The 24,092-nt window shown below is 36.5% G+C and overlaps 1 protein-coding gene across 4 annotated transcripts in view; it reads left to right on the top strand.

Annotated features, from left to right (window-relative positions):
* ADAMTS20 (ADAM metallopeptidase with thrombospondin type 1 motif 20) overlaps window positions 1–24,092 on the top strand; it is a 162,665-nt gene that overhangs the window by 65,386 nt on the left and 73,187 nt on the right. For 3 of the 4 annotated variants that reach the window (XM_072798274.1, XM_072798277.1, XM_072798276.1), the window contains exons 12-20: window positions 5,009–5,154; window positions 6,328–6,509; window positions 6,606–6,742; window positions 8,941–9,058; window positions 11,463–11,558; window positions 15,745–15,911; window positions 16,063–16,192; window positions 22,237–22,363; window positions 23,834–24,044. In XM_072798274.1, the coding sequence (XP_072654375.1) occupies window positions 5,009–5,154; window positions 6,328–6,509; window positions 6,606–6,742; window positions 8,941–9,058; window positions 11,463–11,558; window positions 15,745–15,911; window positions 16,063–16,192; window positions 22,237–22,363; window positions 23,834–24,044 (1,314 nt within the window). The remainder of the gene's footprint in view (window positions 1–5,008; window positions 5,155–6,327; window positions 6,510–6,605; window positions 6,743–8,940; window positions 9,059–11,462; window positions 11,559–15,744; window positions 15,912–16,062; window positions 16,193–22,236; window positions 22,364–23,833; window positions 24,045–24,092) is intronic. The other variant, XM_072798275.1, reaches the window with a different exon arrangement.

Consider the following 24,092-nt stretch of genomic DNA (forward strand, 5'->3'; position numbering starts at 1 on the left):
CTGATGCCTTCCATCAAAAGGCATGTGTTTTCCATGAATATAACTTGTATCACAAATGAATTGAATATTAACATTGTATTTGGGACTTCAGCAGTTTTTTTTTTGTATATGTATTTTTTTTTATTGGAGTTCAGTTTGCCAGCATATAGTATAACAACCCAGTACTCATGCCATCAAGTGCTCCCCTCAGTGCCTGTCACCCAGTCACCCCATCCCCCCGCCTACCTCCCCTTCCACTACCCCTTGTTCGTTTCCCAGTTAGGAGTCTCTCATGTTTTGTCATCCTCTTTGATTTTTCCCGCTCATTTTCTCTCCTTTCCCCTATAATTCCTTTCACTATTTTTTATATTGCCCGTATGAGTGAAACCATATGATTGTCTTTCTCCGATTGACGTACTTCACTCAGCATAATACCTTCCAGTTCCATCCACATTAAAGCAAATGGTGGGTATTCGTCGTTTCTAATGGCTGAGTAATATTCCATTGTATACATAGACCACACCTTCTTTTATCCATTCATCTATCGATGGACACCGAGGCTCCTTCTACAGTTTGGCTATTGTGGACATTGCTGCTATAAACATTGGGGTGCAGGTGTGCCAGCGTTTCACTACATCTGTATCTTTGGGGTAAATCCCCAGCAGTACCAGCAGTTTCTGTAGTAGCTGAAGTACTCTGTGAAATGGTTGAGCACCCCAATTATTTTAGGACCAAAATTCTAGTGGAATTCTTCAGGTCATGGTTTGGAGCTAGAACTAAATTTTACAGTTTGATCTTTAATATGTGTAATCATTTTAAACTCTTGCAAGCACGTGTGAAAGTTCCAGTTGCTCTGCATTTCTTGCCAATTTTTGATATTATTAATTCTTTAACAAGATGATAGCCGTTTTAGGTACAAAATGAGATATTGTGGTTTTAGTTTGTATTATCCTGATTATTGTCAATATTGAGCATCTTTTCATGTGCTCACTAGCTATTTGAATAATTTCCCAACGAGGTGGTTTGAAGGGTATAGGTTTGTTGGAATTCAAGGCAAACATGTTGAGATACTGGGTCCTATGTTAAAGCTTATGTAGATTAAAAGCAGAAATGCCATTTGAGGTAGCAACATGTGGATCATGATAGCTGTAAACTCGTTTTTTTAAATTAAAACAAATGAGCACCTATGCATTAGCCATTTTCAGTATTCACTAGACCTTTTATTCAAGAGAAATTTTAAATAGATGTGCTGTGTTTTGCCTTAACATTCTTAGTCGCTTATCTTGTGACTAGACTCTCTTACATGTAAGACTATCTTTTTAATACTTAAAGTGGTAATAAATCCATTTGTGTGAAAATACGGTAGGACTCACCTGACAATGACTTAATTTAGGACATGGTGAACAATATAACGTTCTATCTTCTTCATTCTTGGATTTATCAGAAATAGTGCCTCAAGGATTATTTGAAATGTTTCTGGAGGATGCACATAGTACATTCTATTCTGAGATTTTTGTTCACTTCTAATATGAGTTTCTCATTTTGAATGATTTGTTCTAATGGGGGGCACAAAGCTTTTTTCTTGCTAATAAACTTGGTTATAGGATTCATTCATTCAACAGACCTGTCAAGGGCCCACTATATGTCAGGCAATATTCAAGGTGCTTAGAGTACATCAGTGAACAAAAGAGAGAAGATCCCTGCCCTCAGGGAGCTTACATTCTAGGGGCAGACTACAATATTATAAACAATATAATACTACCATAAAGCTAATAAGTGCCAAGAAAATTAGAGCAAGAAAAGAACTGGAAGTTTTGTGTTACAAGAGGGCAGATTGCAATTTAAAATGTAGTCATCAAAGTAGATCTTTTTTTTAAAATTTTTTTAAAGACTTTATTTATTGAGATACACAGAGAGAGAGAGGCAGAGAGAGAAGCAGGCACCATGCAGAGAGCCTGACGTGGGACTCGATCCAGGGTCTCCAGGATCACGCCTGGGCTGCAGGCGGCGCTAAACCGCTGCGCCACTGGGGCTGCCCCATCAAAGTAGATCTTACAGGAAGTTGCCTAATGAGCTGTCTTAAAGTATGAGAATTAGCTATGGAGGATATGGTGAAGTGAGCTCCAGGCAAAGTGAAACAGGTAAGCTTGACCTTGTGGCTGGGATGAAGAGAGATGGAGAGGAAGTAACTGGAGGAATATTATATAGGGCCTTGTGAGCTGTTGGGAAAACTTTGTATTTATTCAAAATGAAATAGTTGAAGGATTTTTTTGAAATAGGTTGAAAAGGACCAATTCTGATCACTGTGGAGACTGAACTATAGGGGGCAAGAGTTGGAAACAGATCTACTTAGGTATGGCAGTGATAGAGATGAGAGATGAGGGCAGTCCCGGTGGCCCAGCGGTTTAGCGCCACCTTCAGCCCAGAGCATGATCCTGGAGACCCAGGGTCGAGTCCCACGTTGGGCTCCCTGCATGGAGTCTGCTTCTCCCTCTGCCAGTGTCTCTGCCTCTCTCTCTCTGTGTCTCTCTGAATAAATAAAATAAAATCTTAAAAAAAAAAAAAGATGAGAGATGATGGCTTACACCAGAGTTGGGATCACTGGGGTGATAATTAAAAGTCAATTTTTTTTGTTTGTTCTTAAACTACTAGATCATTTACTAATATATTAAATGTGAACTGTTAGAGGTAGGATGACTGTTTTTGGCTAATCAACTCAGCAGAATTTTGAGGGGTCAGCGGTTCGGTTTTAGGTATGATGTCTGAAATGTTTATTAGACATTACAGTGAAGAAACATAAGCAGCCTGTGTACATGAGTCTGGAGTTCAGGAGGGGGATTTGGGCTGGCAGTGATTGTTGATAGGGAAGAATAAAGGACCGAGATCTGAGCCCAGGACTTTCCAGCATTAAGTGGATCCCTAGAAATCAAGAGAAAAAAAAAAAAGAATATACTGCTAAATCAAGAAAGAGAACTGATCATTGGTTGTGTATGCATGAGCAGAGACATGGATGGTAGAACCAGGAGAGCATAGGCATCGAGCGTTAGACAATGCACATGGACAGCTCCTTCAATGAGAAACAGGACAGTAGCAGGTGAGGAAAGTGAGATCTAAGTTTTGTTTTTAAAGACTGGAAATAGGGGCACTTGGGTGGCTCAATTGGTTGAGCATCTAGCTCTTGATTTTGTGTCAGGTCATATCTCAGAGTCCTGGGATGGAGCCCACCTCATGCTCTGTGCTTATCGGGGAGTCCGCTTGAGGATATTTTTCCCTTTTCCTCTGCCCCTCCCCCTGTTTGTGTATGTGCTCTCTCTCCAACTCTCCAAATAAATAAATCTTTAAAAGATAAAGAGGGGACATAGTATATTTGTATATTGAGAATTATCTTAGAGGAATATTTCCAAAATCATCTCTAGTTAAAAGACCAGTCTTTTTACAAATTTCTGATAATTTAAACTGATACTTTTACTGTGATGCTGAGTGACAGGGTTACAAATTTTACAAATTTCTGATAATTTAAACTGATACTTTTACAAAATGATAAAAATGATTAGAACAACAAAATGAAAAAAGACATTCAAAATGTAAGCCAGATTTTTCTGTGGAAAACAGTGTGGCCAGTCTTCAAATTAAAAATGGGATTATCTGATCCAGCATCACCACTTATGGGTGTATATCCCAAAGAACTGAAAATAGAGTCTTGAAGAGATCTCTGCACACTCCTGTTCATATCAGCATTATCCACAGTAGCCAGAGATGGAAGTAACCCAAGTGGCCATCAGGGGATGAATGAATAAACAAAATGTAATCTACACATGCAATGGAATATTATTCAGCCTTAAAAGGAAGGAAATTCTGACACATGCTACAATATGGATGAATTTTGACAACCCTATGCTAAGTGAAATGAGCCAGTCACAAAAAGATGCACGATTTTAATTACATGAGATACATAGAGTAGCCAGATACATACAAGCACAGTAGAATGGAGATTGCCTGGGGCTTGGGAGAGGAGAGAAGGGGGAATTAATTGTTTCAAGGGTATAGTCTCAGAGTGGGAAGATGGAGAGTTATGTGGATTGATGGTGATGATTGCACAACACTGTGAATGCATTTTAATACCACTGAACTGTACACTTAAAAATGGTTAAGATGGTAAATTTTATGGTGTGTATTTTGCCACAGTGAAAACAAATATAAGCCAACTTTTAAATTAACTAATTTAATTTTAAAAATTAATTAATTAACTTTGGTAAACATGACATTATGTCAAAATCCTATAAATGTTTCTAAATGCTAACTTTCGATTTCTGTACTCCTTGCAGTGACTAGTTGACAGGGTGGCAACAGTGCATGGACCATCTTTTTGTTATAGCAGAGACTAGAACCATGATTTAGGAGAGATGGGAGAACTGTTGCAGTGAGGATTTGAGATTAAGTACACAGGTAGAGGGGTTGACTTTCCCTAGGATCCTGGAATTTTCATGTACACTAACAGACGGGAAGGCTGAGCACTGAGCCCCGGGGCAGTTAGGTGGGTAAAAGGAGTAGGAGATTGTGAGCAGATTCTTTTGTACATCCATTTTTTGGTGAAAGTAAGAAAGTGAGCATTGAGACTTTGAATGAGATGAAGTAAAAAGTTAGCTAAAAGAGTGGAAGAGTGATACATATCTTTGCATAGAAAACTAGAATCACAGATATGCATTATTCACTTAAATTTTCATTTTACTACACTTTCCCCATACAGCAGGTCTTCCCTCCCTCAGTGAGACTCAAAATCTCAAAGGCAAGGGAAATTTCCTATTCTTTCTTCATTCCACAGATCTTTTTACAGTTACTTAGCAGATATTCAGAAAATATTTGAGTGCCAAATGTAATCACATTTCTGAATTAATATTTTGCTTTAAGTTGTATACATTTTCTTTATTGATATTTATGCTATTATAATTACTGATATTCTGATTTTGTATGTATGAATCATTTCATTGTGGTGTGTGTATGTGTGTGTTATTTTTTTTTTTTTTTTAAGCATTGCCATCATGGGCTATGTGTAAACAAAGAAATGGAAACACGTCCGGTAGATGGTGAATGGGGACCGTGGGGACCTTACAGCTCTTGTTCAAGAACATGTGGAGGTGGAATCAAAAGCACAACCAGGCTCTGTAATCGCCCTGAGTATGTCTTTTTTATGTCACTGTAAATTAAGATTATCTCAAGGCACCAGAAAGTAGACATCAGTTTCATTCACTTCTAAACTGGAGGTCAGTCTGTAAATTTCTGAGATATAGAAAACTGGAATACTTTAAGCCATATTACCTTATCTTGATAGATTCAAACTTTAAAAAAAAAACAAACAACAATTAACTAGCTTAATCTTTAGACTTCGAGTTAAGATAGGATCCTTGATTTTTTCTGATTTAGTGTAAATTTGCGAAATAGTTGTAAAAATGACAGTAATGTAATGGCATTTTTACATTTACTGTGTTTCCATTGAAATTCCTGGCTCCTTTAAAATTGTCTCTTGGCTCTTCTGCATAAAATGTGTATTTTCATTACCTGTTTTTTTTACTGTTTTGTGTAATTTGACATGTCCTATTTTCTTTCTCTGCTTCTCATATTATAGATGCATCAGTGTCTTTAGGTTGAATAAGTACTGAAGCATATTTCCCCCCTCATCAAAATATTTAAAAGAATGTAGAGATTCCATAAAGATTTCTAAATGTGTCTGTTATGATATATAAATTGGTAAGCAATAAAGAATTCTTTATGTGTAGATAGGACTTTGAGCAAAATGACTTAGTTCATTTGAATTTCATGGTATTTAAATTATGCTAGAAGTTTTTATGTTTAAAAAATGCTGACAAAAAGAGTTTTTATTTTCCAGTATAAGTTGAAATAAAGAGATGGATGGATATAGATTAATACCACAAAACTCTTTGAAGTGAGTGATAAGTAGTATATATGCAACAAAGATGCCTATATATTTCTTTAACATGGTATCACCTTTGGTTCACTAGGTCTTTTTTTCTTAACCCCTCAAAGTGAACAAACCCTATTTTGACATTTTAAAACAAATTCCCATCATTAGTTCCTTGTGAGTTAACCAAGTGATGAATAAGTGACCAGTGCTGCCTTCTAGCCCACGGTATCTATCCTAAGATGAGTATTTTTACAGTTTGTTAGCCACTGAATAGCTTAAAAACCATGTAACGTACTTCTGTTAAACAAAAAGTGTTAGTGGGACATAAGTGGTTTTCCAGATCCTGGGACAGAGTGGAACAGTTTTAGAAGTAAATGGCAGAAAGAATATTATACTGATGTGCTTTAAAATGTAATGAATTTGACTAGGCCAAGAAACGGAGGAAAGTACTGTGTGGGCCGCAGGATGAAATTTCGATCATGTAATACTGATTCATGTCCAAAAGGCAAGCAAGACTTTCGAGAGAAGCAGTGCTCTGATTTTGATGGTAAACATTTCAACATCAATGGTCTTTCCCCTAATGTGAGGTGGCTTCCAAAATACAGTGGGAGTAAGTAGTTAGAATATTTTTTGATGTAAAATTTCTTGAGACCTAGGACCATACAGCTATATTATTGTACACCAAAAACGTAACTTTTTCTTACAGTTGCCATAAAAGATCGCTGTAAACTGTATTGTCGGGTTGCCGGAACCACTAACTTCTACCAGTTGAAGGATAGGGTTGCTGATGGTACTCCTTGTGGAACCGAAACTAATGATATCTGTGTTCAAGGCCTCTGTCGGGTAAGTAAACTTATATTTAAACTTATATTTTATAATATTCTTCTTTTTCTCTACCTCACAATACATTTTCACGAATTCCAGTGCAGCACCCTTCAGTGATGCCATTCTATCTTTAGAAGTATGGTCAGGAGACTTTGTTACTAGGCAATTCTCTGTCATCAAGAGTGACTCATGAAACATTAAGTTTGCTGATTTTGCTTTGCTTATGGTACTCAAGATCAAAATGAGTTGTGAGAATTGGCTTCTTAAAAAGAAAATATTAGGACACAGGGTTGTAAAGTCCTTTGGCTACTTCAAATGTGACTTCTTGTGACTCCCTCCTTGTTGGTTAGTGATGCTATCTTTCCCTCCCTCTTTTTTTTTTTTTTTTTTTTTAGATCTATTTATTTGGGAGGGGGGCAGGTAGAAGGAGAGAGAAACCTAAGTAGATGCATATGGAGCTTGATGTGGAGCTTCATTGCATGACCCTGAGATCGTGAGCTAAGCTGAAACCAAGAGTCAAGCGCTTAACAGGGGACTGAGCCACTCAGGCACCCTTGCCCCTTCCTCTTTTCATCCTTGTATTTTACTTCCTGGGTGTATTCAACGACATTCGCTGAGTACCTACTTAAATGTTAGATACTGTTCTAGTCACCAGGATGAAAGACTGAAACAGAACCATAAACCCCAAGGTGGTCACAGATAGACATGTGAATAATTCCAATGCAGGGCTATGGGGTCATCAGCACAGTGGCATTAGGGATATTGAGAGAGGAGTGTTTTGTGGGGAAGTATGTATATGGTTCAGAGAATGCTCATGAGAATGTGAGGCTTGAGCTTTTTATTGAGGATGAATAGGATTTAGAAAGGAGAGGAGGTAAAGGACTGATTGGACATAGGGACTAGCTTTATATTCACTTTTTTTTTCTGAGGTCCTAGAGGTCCCTTAGGAGAATTTGGAGTTGAGTGAGAGATGTTATTTGATCTGCATATTAGAATCTTCAAAAATATATGGGGTTGGGAGAAGATTGGAGATAGCCACTTCGGATTCTAGGTGAGAAGCAGATGAGATTCTGAATTAAAGCACCCACACTGCAGAATGAGGTCTTAAAAATGGTGAGTTTGAGAACTAGGATAATGAATTCTGTCTAAAGAATACAAGGGTAATATTATGAATTCATTCCTTGGGTTAAGGTACCAATTTTCTCTTAGCCAAACATCTATTACCAGTTGCCTGGTGATAAAATGCTTTGCACTCGAAGGTCTAATGAGATGTTCAAAACAAAGGAAACAGACTAGAAAAAGGGTACTCGGTGGCCTGAAAAATTTAAGTTTTATCTGAATTAGCACAAAATCCTATACCATGAAAAACAATGATTATCTGAACTTACAGATGCATGTTCCTTTCAGGAACATCCTTTCTGGTTGACATTCATTTTGGAAATATTCACCTTGTGAATAAAAGAATGAGGCTTATGAAATTTTCTTATCATGAAATTTTGGAGGAGTATTCTAAGGAACTAAGAGTTAGTACAGTGCATGCAGAGGACAGTATCTGCATGGAGAACTGCACTTACTCTTTTAAACTCCTGAATGAAACCATTCACTTTCAACCTTTGTCCAATTACTCACTCTTTACATAAACACAACTAAATAAGATGGTTATTAATTTTGAAGAAATAAATTTTCAAATGTACTCCATTTATTCCTGGAGTTCTAAGATCCATGAGTTTAAAAAATCATGAAAGTCATCTCTTTGAAGTTATTTGAAATGTGTTCTTACATAATCATGCTTTTTTTGTCTCTTTGAATTATATTTTTTTAAAGAATGGCTTAGACAGTGGACAAAGTAATTATTGTCCATGTTTGTTACAATGCAGAGTCCTAGTTCTTACCTCCAAGGATTTTTTAATTCAGAAAATCGGGAATCTACCTTTTTAAATGCCATCCCATGTGATTTTGATGCAGGAGGTAGGTGGACAACCCTTTGAAAAGCACTGTTTTTTCAACCACGTGATGAAAAGGTGTGTGAAATATTAAACAACAAAACCAGTAGATACTTTGGTACAACAAAACCAGTAGATACAGTAGAAACTCTGAAAAATCCTGTTGTACTGAATCTCCCGTTAATTGCAAGAATATTTGTGAAAATTTTATAAAATACCATGCTTATAACAGTCACTTTTATAATACTGATTATAATTATTGTTATTTTGAAGCAAGCTGGCTGTGATCATGTGTTAAACTCCAAGGCCAGGAGAGACAAATGTGGAGTGTGTGGTGGGGATAACTCTTCATGCAGGACAATGACAGGTGTCTTCAACAGTGCTCATTATGGTAAGCTATATATTTGTTGTTAATTTTCCCTTTTATTTGATATAATGAGAGTATATAATCAAGGCATAATAATGGTTTATTGTTTTGCCCACTCTGTACCTTTAGTTCAAAATGATTAGTAAGGGGATCCCTGGGTGGCGCAGCGGTTTAGCGCCTGCCTTTGGCTCAGGGTGCGATCCTGGAGACCCGGGATCGAATCCCACGTCGGGCTCCCAGTGCATGGAGCCTGCTTCTCCCTCAGCCTATGTCTCTGCCTCTCTCTCTCTCTGTGTGTGACTATCATAAATAAAATAATAAAAAAAAAAGATTAGTAAAAATTTCCTAAATATAAAAATGTAAAATATTCCTAAATATAGAAAATTATACCAGATGTATCCTTGGATTAATGAATTCATTTGCTCAAGGCAATTCGGATTCTTGAAAATACAGTAGGTGTATTTATTAGAGTAAATCCAGTGCTTCTTGCCAGTGATGTTTGAATAGTCCCCCAATTAATAGTGTCTTTATTGCTGTTCCTGTAGTCTGAAATGTATATATTTATGATTTTCCCAGGAGAATTGCTTTCAATTACTTTTCATCATTTGAACCACTATATTAAAATGAGTGAAGGATGAAACCATTAATTTAAGTGTAGATTTGGGATTACTATATTTGATTTTTCAGGAAGTATCTAGATTACATATATAAATCCTATTTGGCCATGATTTCATTTTTCTTTAAAATTGTTATGAGAGTATGAGATATTTTCTCTTCTGAGACTTTTCTAGGAAAACCTTGTCCTTTTTATGGTACCAAATTTCCTTGCAAAATGAAAAATGTATTTTTTTATAGTTTTATTGTCAACCTTAAATTATGTTCACATGTGTTTGAACACAGTTAAGTTAGTATGAATTGCCTCAATTAAAGTAGTATGATTTAAAATGCAAAATTTATATTTTTATCCATATTAAAAATATAGTAACATTTATACTCTGGTAATGCTTATGAATCTTAGTTACTAGATATGACATTATTTTTGTAGGTAAGATTCATTAGTTCATGTGAGCCACACACATTTGATCTTTTGTTTAAACCAGTGACACATTTATCAGAAATCGGTCTCTACCCACTAGAAAACATTTTTTCCCCACACAAAACCACGTGTTCTAAATTAGGATAAAATATACAACTTTGCCAAAATTGTATTATGAATTAATCAGTTTGCAAATGGAAAAAGATATTAAACTCCTTTGTAGTGTAACATTTGTCACATTTCTGCCCTCTGGTGGTAGCCTTTGTCTTTCACATTTGTAATGCCTGGGAATTGCTTTCTTAAAAAACTGGAAAGACGCAAATAGGAGGTAGTAGGAATATCTTATAGTGGAAAAATAATAAGCTAAAATTATTCTTGTAGGCTGATGATTTACAACCAATATGCATATAATGTATGCAGAGTCAGCAGACCATTTATCACCTTATATTTAAAATGTGATGTCTTTAAGGAATATAAATTAGAACACTAAAACATGCGAGGTATTCTCATGTCAGGGCTGTAAATTTAATCTTTTTTAAAAGTTAGTGTATGAGAAAAACTCATACAACTCGTTTTACTCGTGTATTAAATACAAGGAAAAACTAATAAGGCAAAGGAACAACTTAGAATAATCACTAGAGGAAAATTAGTTGCTGACAGAATCTGAGAGTATTTGGAGAACTATGTAATGAGTGTAGTGTAGGGAAAACATTTTTTGTTTACTATGTAGTATTTCCTCATCTTTTGAGCAGTGCCAGTACTGTTGAATTTGGTCTCATAAAATAGAAATATTACTTTGATTTCCCTCAAATAAACATTTTACTTCTCTCATGACAATTTGTTAGACTTTTTAAAATAATGTAAAATTTTGGGAGTAGCTATAGGACTTCTTGCTTACACTAGAAACCCAAAAGCTTAAAAAATGTTAACTTTTGTTGTTTTTGCCTGTCACCAAATCTCTGTGTAAACACAGAGCAATCACCAACTATTTTGATACTTTTTGGATTGGTGAATAACATTGAAATCCTCTATTTTTTTCCATTGGGAAGTATAAAGTCTAAAAGTATTAGTCAAATTTGAGAATGAATGTGTGTTCTAATTATCTCAGGAACTATAATTTTAACTCCTTTCTCATTCTGTGTTCAGAATTTTAGAAAAGAAAATAGGAAGTACTTTAAGGATCCCAAACTGTATATTTGTAGACAACCGTTTTTTTTCTCAATCCTTAGTAATTGTGTAATGCATTGATTAAAAAAGAATAAGTACTGTATCATTTTTCAAAGATAAAATGAAATTGTGCTATTCAGTTTTTTTTTTTTTTAATCATCCAGCTCTAATAAGCCTCTGGGCCATCAGCTTGTGAAAGTTAACATGTATCAAATTATTTTGCAGGTTATAATGTTGTTGTCAAGATTCCTGCAGGAGCAACAAACATTGATATTCTTCAGCATAGCTATTCTGGAAAACCAGAAGATGACAATTACCTTGGTAAACATTTCTAGTAAACAGCCAATATGTGATTCGTGTTGAATTTCATGGAGGTCTGCGGTTGATGTAAATTCTTAGAAGGCAAGAAGAGCCCCTTGAACAAACACGCATTTTCATTTCATACTGAGCTTAAGTCATCTGACTTCCTATACATATTTTCCTCTTGAGTTATATACTTATTTCTAAAACACTGAACAAGACACCTGGGTGGCTCAGTCGTTGAGCATCTGCCTTCTGCTCAGGTCATGATCCTGAGTCCTAAGATCAGGTCCTGTATCCTGCAGGGAGCCCGCTTCTCCCTCTGCCTATGTCTCTGCCTCTCTCTCTGTGTGTCTCATGAATAAGTAAGTAAAATCTTTAAAAAATAAAAATAAAAACACTGAGCAAAATTCTGAAAAATTTGCTTTTACCACATAGTGTTTTAAATAACCAAAGATTATATTCAGAGTTGCGTGTTTATTTAGAATGAAATTATTTTCTTTTTATCCATAATTAATTATAGACTTTTTTTGTGGTTAAATGTTCTTTAAAGAATTTAACTTTTTTTTTTTAATTTTTTAAAAAATTTTTATTTATTTATGATAGTCACACACACAGAGAGAGAGAGAGAGAGAGAGAGTCAGAGACATAGGCAGAGGGAGAAACAGGCTCCATGCACCGGGAGCCCGATGTGGGACTCGATCCCGAGTCTCCAGGATCGCGCCCTGGGCCAAAGGCAGGCGCCAAACCGCTGTGCCACCCAGGGATCCCTATTAACTGTTTTTTTAATGTATCAAAAGGACTTAAATATAAACTTTAAAAAACATTAAATGGTTTCACTCATGTGGAAATTAAAAAACAAAACAGATGAACATTGGGGAAGGAGAAAAAAAAGGGAAGCAAATCATAAGAGATTTACCTATAGAGAACAAACTGAGAGTTGCTAGAGGGGAGTGGGATGGAGGTTAAGAAGAGCACTGTGCTGAGCACTGGGTGTTATATGTAAATGATGAATCACTAAATTCTATTCCTGAAGTCAATATTACAGTATACAGTATATGTTAACTAACTAGAATTTAAATAAAAACTTGAAACAAAACACTTATTTAAAATTTTTTAAATTTAATTAACATATAGCGTATTATTAGTTTTAGAAGTAAAGTTCAGTGATTCATCAGTTGTATATAACACTCAGTGATTGTCATGTCATGTGCCCGCCTTAATGTGCATCACCCAGTTACCCCATCTCCTGCCTCCCCTCCAGCAACCCTCAGTTTGTTCCTATGATTGAGTCTCTTATGGTTTGTCTCCCTCTCTGATAGCATCTTTTATTTTTCCCCTCCCTTCCTTTATGACTCTATTTTGTTTTTTAAATTCCACATATGAATGAAATAACATAATTGTCTCTCTCTGATTGACTTATTTTGCTTAGCATAATAACTCTCTAGTTCTACCCATGTAGTTGTAAATGACAAGATTTCATTTTTTGAATGGCTTAGTATTCCATTATGGAACACTTATGTTAATTCAAGACAGAGAATTGATTTCAGATTTTTAAATGTTAATGAAGATAGCCACAGTGTATTGTCCTTTAGCTACATCTAGGGTATAGGCTTCTTCGTTTATGTTTATTTTTAGAAATTAGTTTTTAGCCTTAAAGAATTTCACTTAGGCCCAAAGATGAAAAGAATTCTTTACAAACCTTTTCCTTCTGTCTGGGAAATACCTTAGTATTGACTTTTCAGCAACTCACCAAGCTGGAATAGGGGATGGTATAGAGCGGATATTGCAAGTACCTGGTTCACATTAAAGTGAAATATTGGCCCAAGTTATCAATGCTACTAAGTGAGGAGTCTGAATCTATCATGCAGCTTATCACAAGACTTAAATCTGACATTAGAAAGTCAAATACAAAGGGAACAAGTGCTTCAGGGATACAAATTTTCTTTTGAGATGATGAAAAGTTTTAGAACTAGTTAGAAGTAGTGGTTGTATAACATGAATATACTAAATGCCATTGAATTGTTCACTTTTAAATGGTTAACTTTATGTTATGTCAATTTCCCTTTTATAAAAAAATACAAAATTTCTCAAAATCAAGTGTAAATATTTTGATATATTTTCCTTTTATATTTTGTTGCAATTATTTTTCTTTTGCCAAAAATATTACCTGGGTACATATATATCAATAGATGTAACCATATTGTAGATATTTAACATGTTGCTCTTAGGTTCCAAATGTAGATATTTGTGTTTACCTAGGAATGGACAACCAGTTTAAAAATTAGAAATGTTTACCAGGGGCAGCTCCGGTGGCACAGCGGTTTAGCGCCGCCTGCAGCCTGGGTTGTGATCCTGGAGACCCGGGATCAAGTCCCACGTCGGGCTCCCTGCATGGAGCCTGCTTCTCCCTCTGCCTGTGTCTCTGCCTCTCTCTCTCTTTGTCCCTCATCAATAAATACATTAAAAAAAAAATCTTTAAAAAAAATGTTTACCAATAAGGTATTAGTATACTCGTAAAAGAGGTAGTAATGGAACTATCAAGTCTAACTTGAGCAAATATGTGAAATTATTAGAAGGGGTTTATAAACATTTATATTTATGAAATTGGCTTTGGTAACCAAAAGTAGTGAAATGTATAAACTTTTTCTAAGTAAAGTTTTAGTTCTCTTAATTATAATATAACTGATAGTTCCTTAAGTAGACCTATTCACTTTTGATAAAGTACAGATTCTTTAGAGGAATTTTCGTTTTATAGGATACGTAGAGAATTTTATTGGTTTTTCACGGAATTTAGTGTAATATAAAAAGACAGTCCATACAGACACAGAAATGCCAAATTTATTTAGCAGTAATTCCTTCAGGGTTGCTTTTTCCAGGAGTGTAGTATTTATTACAAAGCTTAGTTCTGGGTAACTTGTGCACTTTGGGTGTGGAGTTTCCTGGAAGGCCAAACAAACATTTACTAAAAAGGTTATTGCTCCACTGAATAATATGTAAGTAAAGGAAGCAAAATAGTATTTGATTAGTACAGAGCTTATATTAGTCTAACAAATATTATACATTCTCTTAAAAGTTAAAAATGCACAGAGCTTTACAACTTATACACTTTTACAAACGTTTTCCAAATTTGATCCTGATTTAAAAGGCTGATTTAAAAGTAGGAATTTCTATGCCTGGTACAGTTAGGAAACTAAGCAAGTGGTTTGTTCAAGATCACATAGGAATTAATTGGAACAACTTGAATTTAAACCCATTATTCTAATACCAATTTGTTTCATTTTATTACTCTGTTACTGTGGACACTGTGCAGTTTTATATTTTAAAAGAAACTGTGAATGCATACTATATTATTTTACATATTTATACATAAAATTTTATACATATGTATTTTATATAGCCTATAAATATACACAAATACATATTAGACAGGCTTGTACTAACACATCACTGGGACTGAGAACAAGTTGCGGGAACAGAGAGGTAGTAGCAGTCATTCACATGTATGTCAACAGCATTAGAGTGCCTCTCCATGATAAACCCTCCAGACATTTATATAAAGAATAGTATGGTCATCGGATGGCTCTTAGAGTATTGACCCCTAGGGACACCTGAGTGGCCCAGTGGTTGAGTGGCTGCCTTTGGCTTGAGGTGTGATCCCAGAGTCCCAGGATTGAGTCCGACATCAGGCTCCCTGTGGGGAGCCTGCTTCTCTCTCTGCCTATGTCTCCGCCTCTCTCTGTGTGTCTCTCATGAATAAATAAAATCTTTAAAAAAAAAAAAATTGACCCCTAGAATTTTATAGCTTTGTACCTTTTTTTCTGAGAAAAAGCATAAATGAAATATTATAGCAGCCTGAGTGGTCGTCATTTCCTCACCATTGATGACCAGGACTGATTTAGCTGATGTATCTCCTGAGTCTATAACTTCTGTTTTTCCTCTTCCTGCATGTCCTTCCTGAAGCTGTAGGTCTGGTAGAGGGAGGACATTCTCAGAAAAGTATAGGGTAAATTTAGTATCTTTAGCTGATATGCTGGAGTTTCTCTTTGTATGGGTTAGATAACATGTTATAGTAAAATATTTATTTCCTCAAAATTAATTTACATTTATGTTAATTTCAGAAAAGGATTTGAATTTTAAAAGTTAAATATTTCTTGTATTATTGACTGAACTGTTTTACTATTTCATGAGTACTGTTCTTTTACAGCATTATCTGACACTCAAGGGAATTTTCTTTTGAATGGGAATTTTGTTGTAAGTATGTCAAAAAAAGAAATCAACATACAAGGAGCTATTTTTGAATACAGTGGTTCAAACAGCTCAATTGAAAGAATTAATAGTACTGATCGGCTGGAAGAAGAAGTTGTTTTGCAGGTAAATTCTCAGGCGTCCTTGATAAGACTCCGTTTTAATCCTATCAGTAAACTGATGGTTAAGGGCTTTATATTTATTAAACATAAAAATGATGTCTTTCAGGAATATCTTTTTATGAATTAATTGTGTGCTCCTGTGTATTTCTATTGAGGTTTTATGTGTGGGTAATTTATACAACCCTGATGTACGATATTCCTTCAATATCCCCGTGGAAGAGAAGAACGACCTAGTCACATGGGATCCGTATGGACCATGGCAAGACTGCACCAAGATGTGTCAAGGTACACTGGTGTTGAGTGAAAGAGACAGAAGCTTGCCTGTGCATGCTGGTATGGAGTACTTTCGGGGCTGTCTGCCTACAGAGTCCCCCAAATGTCTATACACACACATCACTGCACGAACATAACAAGGGTTTCCTACCTTTTTTCCTCCTACTTTTCTCCCCATTCATGGTTTCTGATACTTAACAGCCTCATCTGTCTCTTCCCTTTCCAACATTCTCTATTACTGCTTTTTTCCTCATTCTTTCTTGCAGTTGCAAGCAGTTTCTCTAACTTGTACAGTAATCCACCGTGCTTATTGGAGGAGGGATACATTCCATGTACCCCTCAGGATTCCATGCCTGAAACTATAGAGAGCATCGAATCTCATACGTACTTTGTTTTTTCCTGTATGTAGTTACTATGATAAAGTTTATAAATTAGTAAGAGATTTATAATAAAATCAAACAGTTATAACACTACATAGTTGACTCTTGAACAATACAAGGGTTAGGAGTACCAACCTCCAAGGAGTTAAAAATTCACATAAAACTTTTGACTCCCCAAGAACTTAACAACTATTAGCCTACAGTTGACTGGAAATCTTATCGATAACAAGCACTTAACACATGTTTTGTATGTTATATTTATTAATTACTGTCGTTTTACAATAAAGCAAGCTAGAGAAAAAAAAATGTTAACAAAACCAGAAGCCAAAATACATCTATGGTATTTATCAAAAAACATGTGTGAGTGGACCTGCATAGTTCAGACCCATGTTGTTGAAGGATCACCTGTACCTAATAAAATTTCTGTGAATGTGGTCTCTCTCAAAATTTATTGTACTGTACTCACCCTTCTTGTGATGATGTGAGGTGATAAAATGCTCACGTGATGAGATGAAGTGTGGTGAATTCTGTTAGGCTCTAGGCTCTATTGATCTTCAGGTGGTGCGTTAAAAAGTGGATCATCTCTGGCCCGTGGTTGACTGCAGTACTGAGGCCACAGATGATGAGGAACTGATGTATACTCTTTCCCAGTGAAATAAGTGTTCTCTCACCCACTCACCTCCATACACTTTCCTAGTAACCAATCTCTTCCGTTTGGTGTTGGGGTACCCAACATCCTTGCATTCTTTTATTTTCTTTCCATGACCACAAGAAAGTACATTTGTAGTGTTGGCATGAATAAGTGAAAGGAGCGTACCAGGAAATGGAAAAGCAGGGACATTTACGGTCGAGAAAGAATATGTGAAGAGACTGTAATCTTTGGGAAATGTGTAGTTATGGATACTTAATTGTGTAATACTTCTCAAATCAGTACCTTTGAGGGACTACTTTACTTTGTTTCGAATTAAGACCTCAATTCTGCATCTGAGTTTTAAATTCTAGTGGATAAAACCAGCATGAGTAGATGTTCTTGGTCTCAGTAAATGCAGTGCTACAGATGTGCCCAGAGAAGTGCAAAAAAGATGGAGCAGTGTGTGAGGAGATTCAATATGAAGGCACAGGGAAGTCTGATGCAGTGGAAAGTAGTTCTCATGGGGACTGGAGAAAAGTTTTGGAAATTAGGGGAGCAGTGGTTCAGAGGAGACGTTGCTCAGAACCAAATGGAAATGAGCTGAAATAAGGTGGGTAGCCAGAGGCAGTGACCATAGATGAGGGGAATGTGAGGAACAGACTAACAAACTGACCTCAAGGTGCCAAAAAAATTGTGGTGTCCTGTTCTGAAACACACACACACACACACACACACAGACTTGGTCCTGTGATGTTGGGGTTGTGGTGCTCAGATTGATTGCATGGGAACAGATGTTTTCATTGGGACGATGTCTGTGGAGGGAGACTGCCATAGATAGTAAATGACTGACTGGCATAAATGCTGGAAGGAGGACCAAAGTTTTGGTACAGAGGAGGAGACAGAAGGACCCTAGATGGGCCTTAAAAAAGGAAATGGAGATTTTGAGAACAGGGAACTTCATTCCAGCACTGAATGGGTACCCCGGTCTGTGGCAGTGGATATGGGGAGCTAGGAACAAATCCAAACATCAGGTGAGTGAGGGAATGTGTGAAAATGTGGAGAATGTATCGAGTAAAAAAGAGCAAGATCCAAATAAAAGGTTCGTCAAGACCTGATGCAGTGGTTTGGGAGTCTGAACCAGAGCGATATCTCTTCAACAATTTTGAGCTGGAGGGAAAAAACTGTTAGTTGCCACATAGTATACGATGGTTATATTCGCTCTTTGTAACTTTTTAGTTTTTCTAAAAGGAAATTCTCATAGGGGGCCCTGGTGGCTCAGTTGGTTAAATGTCCAACTCTTAATTTCCACTTGGGTCAAGATCTCAGGGTTGTGAGATTGAGCCCTTGCATCAGGCTCTGCTCTGGGCATGGAACCAGCCTAAGATTCTCACTCTCCTTTTGCCCCTCTCCGCACCATGAGTGCGTGCGCACATGTGCACGTTCTCTTCCAAAAAATAAAAATAAAAAATGAGGGGTGCCTGAGTGGCTCAGTTCAGCGTCTGCCTTCTGCTCGGGTCATGGTCCCAGAGTCATGGTGTTGAGCCCCATGTCAGGCTCCCAGCTCAGTGGGGAATCTGCGGCTCCCTCTGCCCACCCCGTCTCCTGGACCTGCTAGCTAAATAAATACATACACACACATATATGTTCTTTTTAAAAAATTATGATTGAAATTCCCTCAGTTTTGTTATTCTGTGTACTGAATGTAATGAGTTCCCAAACTTTGTGAGAGCTTAGAAATTTTATCTGAATATTTTCAAGTACGTTACTTAATCTGGCAGTTTCAATTCTCCTTTACTTTTTGAATCAGTCTGCTGTTACTGTGGCCCTCTTTTCTCTTGCTCTAATTTGGTTTTGTTGCTTTTACATGAGTGTCCTCGTGAACTTTCCCTTCATTATTTTTTGGGGGATTCTCTTCTGTGTTCCCTGTTTTCTAAATCCCATGAGTTCCTCTTTTTATTTCCCCCACTGATGAAATATATCCCTCAATAATATTCCTGAAAAAGGTAGTTTGTTGAAACCTTTCATATATGAAAATGGCATTATTCTCATATTTGCTCAGTAGTTTGGAATAAACGCTAAAATTTTGTACTTTAGAAGGTTAAAAGTCTTGTTCTCTGGTTTCCTGTGTTTCTCTGACACTTTTCATTGTGGAAGTTTTGTGGCTCCTCTCTTGAATTCTAGTGGTGTGAAATTTCAGGACAATTTGCCTTGATGTTGGTGTTTCTTTCATCTGTTTTCCTGGGTCATTAGGATGCCATTCACGTTTGGAAACAGGTTCTGTATGATTTAATAATTTCCTTACATTGAATTTTCTCTTAAATCTTTCTGATATTTATATATTTCAGACATTCAACCTCCTGAACCAATCACTATTTGCTAATTTATTTTCTGAATTTACATTGTTAACATTCTTAGTCATAACATCTTGCTTTTGTCTCATAGATGTGTAATATCTGTGTCTCTGACAGTATTAATCATAGTCTTTAGATTTTCTTCTATCTGACATAATCTGTTTCATTTTAGTTTTACTTTGTTTTTGTTTATTTTGGTCTCTTGTGTGTCAGTGAATTTCCTGAAATGTCTGCTGATCCTTGGCTATTTGTTCATATTTAAGACTAAAATGCAGATTGAGAGTTCTGTGTTGGTCAGATAAGTGAAGTGGGATCTCATTATGGAGTAATTGGATCACTAAATAGCCCTTTCATGTGTCATTGGAGGAGAAACTCCACATGTCATTGTCAGTTAATCTTCTTGAGGGTTAAAGAGCCTCTCAAGGGGGAATCTTCTAATGGTCAGCCTGGAGACGAGAGAACCATAGAAGTCGGCTTGTAGCCAGAGGGGAATGGAAAGAGAGTCCAATAGGCCTGGTTCTCATCATTCAATATGGAGACTTTTTCTTAATTCTCTTATTTTTGGTACAGTACTTCCCCCAACTTCCTTAAGCTGTCTATCTCCCCAGGTTCACTTTTTCTGGAGCTTTGCTGTCCAGTATGGTAGCCACTGGCCAAATGTAGCTAACCGATGGAAATGTGGTATAAGCGTGAAATGCACAATGAATTTTGAGAACTCAGTGTGGAAAAAAAAAAAAAAAGTAAAACATAGCTAAAATGATATTTTAGGTACTTGAGGTTAGACATACCAAATATCAATTTCACCCATGTCTTTTTTTTTTATTAACGTGACAACTAGAAAATGTGAAATTACATACATGGCTCACATTCTATTTTTATTGGACAATGTTGCTCTCGACTAGAAGGGTAGGAGTCCAGCTATTCTTCATCAGTACTTTTCAATCACTTCTCCATTTTTGGGGGGCCTACCCTTCACACATTCACTTCTTCAACAGAACCTGGTGTTTTCAATTCCTGGGATTTTCTTGGATTCTTTAGCATGAATGATTTGTTTCTTATTCACTTGGTCCCTCTACAGGCTTAAGTTTCAGTTTCCTGGGCTCTGTTAGTTATTTCCATCCCCTTTTCATATTCAGAATGTCCTTTCCTTGCCTACTGTGCTTCCTTTTTTTATTCTTTTTGTTCTGTTAGGTTTATTCCTTTTCAAAATTCCTTATGGTCTTTTCAGATGGTATTTAGGAAGGAGCAAAGATAAACATGCATGTTCATGTTTAGCTAACTGAAAGTATGCAGTTGAACTTTGATGAAATACAAACTCGATCATGTCTCTGCCTAAACTTTTCCCTGTCTCCTCATTGCAGAAAGTGTAAAGATCTGTCTATTCTGGCCCATTATAATCACTTCTTAGCTTTGCTTTCACTGTGGTGATGCTGTGTACAACCAACCAGCAAATCTCAATGGATTTGTAAAACAAAGGTTTATTTCTTGGTCCTACTATGTTTTAGTTGCCAATTGGCAATGGCTGTTCTCAGTTTGGTATCCGTATCCATGTCATTAAAAAAATATTTTTTTAAGATTTTATTATCTATCTATCTATCTATCTATCTATCTATCATCTATCTTATTTATGAGAGACAGAGAAAGAAGGACACAGGCAGAGGGAGAAGCAGGCTCCATGCAGGGAGCCCGATATGGGACTGGATTCCAGGACCCCAGGGTCATGCCCTGAACCAAAGACAGACACTCAACCGCTGAGCCACCCAGGCATCCCCCAAAAAGATTATTTTTAGAGCAGTTTTGGTTGATAGAGAAATTGAGGCAGAAGGTACAGAAAATTCACACATTGTCTTTCACCTCTTCCCTCCCATTCCGCTATAACATCTTGAATTAGTGAGACACATTTGTTACAATTGATGTGTTATTAACTACAACCCATAGTTTACAGTTCGCTGTGTTATGCATCCAATGGATTTTAACAAATGTTTAATTGCACGTATACATATTACAGCATCATGCAGAATACTTTCCCTGCGCTAAAAATCCCTCCCTCCATACCCTGTCAAACTGATAGCCAATGATCTTTTTATTGTGTCTTTTCCATTCACAATTCCAATCTGAAAGATCAACCTTATCTGGGAAAGGCTACTTTAGAGACAGAGGGGAAAGGGAAAGTGAGCTGGACAGAAGTATATAGTGGCTTTTAGAGCTTCTGCTTAGAAGTGGAAAAGGGTCATATTCTTTTGCAGTTGGTTGGCATAAGCCCAAAGTCAATGAACATGGAAGTATATACCTCTCTTAGGAAGTTGGAGTAACATGTAGCAAGTGAAGGTATGCAGTTCTTCTCTGGGGAAAAGGCAAGCAAATAATGGGAAGCAGTAGTGGACTACAGAGCATCAGTGTCAACTCTGACCACTCTAGCCAGCTCTCATGAATTTCTTTCTACTCTCTATCTGGCCCACCCTCCGTGTGTCGCTTTACTAAGCAAACTTCTCAGTCAGGATTCAGCTTGCTTACTCCAGAAAGTCATTTTTGACTAAATTAATATGCTAGTCTATACTGTATCTTGTGTTGGAATTTTCTTTCTTTTTTTTTTTTTACTTCACTGAATTGTTTAGGCTATTAGCAGAATTAAATAATTCTAGAACGTCTACTTAAGAGAACTTTCCATTTAATTGTCATTTGACTTTGACCAAGGTCTTCACAGAAGAAAAATTACCTGCATTCGGAAGAGTGATCACATGGTAGTGTCCGATCAAAGATGTGACCATTTGCCACTTCCATTGTTTGTGACTGAAAGGTGTAATACAGACTGTGAACTAAGGTAAAGCAATAATGTGTTATGTAACCAGGGTAAAATCAATAAGTGAGATAAGATGTAAAGCATCTAGCACAGTGCCTGCTCGGATGGACGTGTACTTAATGTCTATCCTGTGTCCCTGCTAGTATAAAATGTCAGGTTCACTAGTTTATTGTGAAACTTGGCAACTGATTTGAATGTTTATTCGTAGTGTTTGATGAATACCAGTATACAGGTCTCAATTTTGCGTAAGGATTGGAAACAAATTTGTAAGCTATAGGTAAACTCTAATATTAAAATCCGTAGTTTAAAGATCTGAAACAATAAATTTTGGAAAATGATTGTATAGTTCCCTTTGAACCTATGAATAAACTTTTAAAGTTTGAGGATTAAAGAATCAGTAGAGTGGTTTCTTGATCTTATCAATATTTTGTCTATTAAACATTAAGAAACATGATCCTAGATTATGGGACAGGGAAGTACCCACTTCTAAATTTTACCTGTCTTTTGGTGAGGGTGATGGTGACTGGAATTGGTCTTAGAGCAAAGTTAAGAACAACCCCATCTAGTAAGTGACCATTAACATTGAGGGTTGGCCCGAATCTCTCATTCAGCAAGGATGCTCATTTTTATATATTTATGTTGTTGTTTGAAAGCATAGAAGAGTTGCTTGAATGAGTCTCATCCACTTACTGCCATGGAATGAAGCACAATGAAATCCCTGAGATGCTATTGGGAATTGAAACAAACTTTGTGAATTCTACGCTCTGTTTTACTGTTGCACTCATCTTGTCTGATAGATCGCTAGGCTATAATTGTGTTAATTTGGCTAAAACAAGCAGATTACTTGCAGAAAAAATGTTTTCTCTGAAAACATGTCTAAAAAATAGTTTACAAGAATCAGAAAATATAATATGCCTTATAAAAACCTAGTTTGCCAATGTTTAAAGGCTTTGTCTTACTGGTCTAGTAAGATATTTCCCAATCATGAAATACTTTAGTGTGATTGCATAGAGACATACTACCTGTTTGTGAGTCAGGTATATTCAGTCTTAAATCTACCACTAAGTAATTGGGTAATCGTGATCTAAACCAGTTGTTTTCGAAGGCTTTTGGGAAAGCTTGGGGTTCCTTGAACCTACAAAGCCACCACCAAATGCCAGACTGACATCACTAGATATAGTGCTGGTTCCCTTTCTTTAGCTTTAGCCAGACCACTGTCATTTTTATATATTTGGGGAACAACATAGATTTTATTTGGGGGGGGGAGAATGATTTCTACCTCTGGGCCTCATTTTCTCATCTATAAAAATGAAAGTTTAGGCTTACCTCAGAATTTTTCATCTGATGATATATCCAGTATATCCAGGCAGCTTGTCAATCAATTCTAACAGAATTTTCAAAATTGAATCCTATGCATGAATTTCTCTGAATCCATTTTTTAAAATTGCATTAATTGGCATCCCTAAGTATAATAACATCCTTTTTTTCTAGGTGGCACATCATTAGCAAAAGTGAATGTTCATCCCATTGTGGTCAAGGATATAGATCACTGGATGTCCACTGCATGAAGTACTCCATTCATAAAGGACAGACTGTTCCAGTAGATGACCACTACTGTGGTGACCAACTTAAACCTCCCACACGAGAACCCTGCCATGGTGACTGTGTCTTAACAAGATGGCATTATTCAGAATGGTCCCAGGTACAAATAACCAGTAGTGCTTAAGAAAAGTTGCCTATATATTTTTTT

The sequence above is a fragment of the Canis lupus genome, chromosome 25 (assembly GCF_048164855.1).
Source record: "Canis lupus baileyi chromosome 25, mCanLup2.hap1, whole genome shotgun sequence".
NCBI lineage: Eukaryota > Metazoa > Chordata > Mammalia > Carnivora > Canidae > Canis > Canis lupus.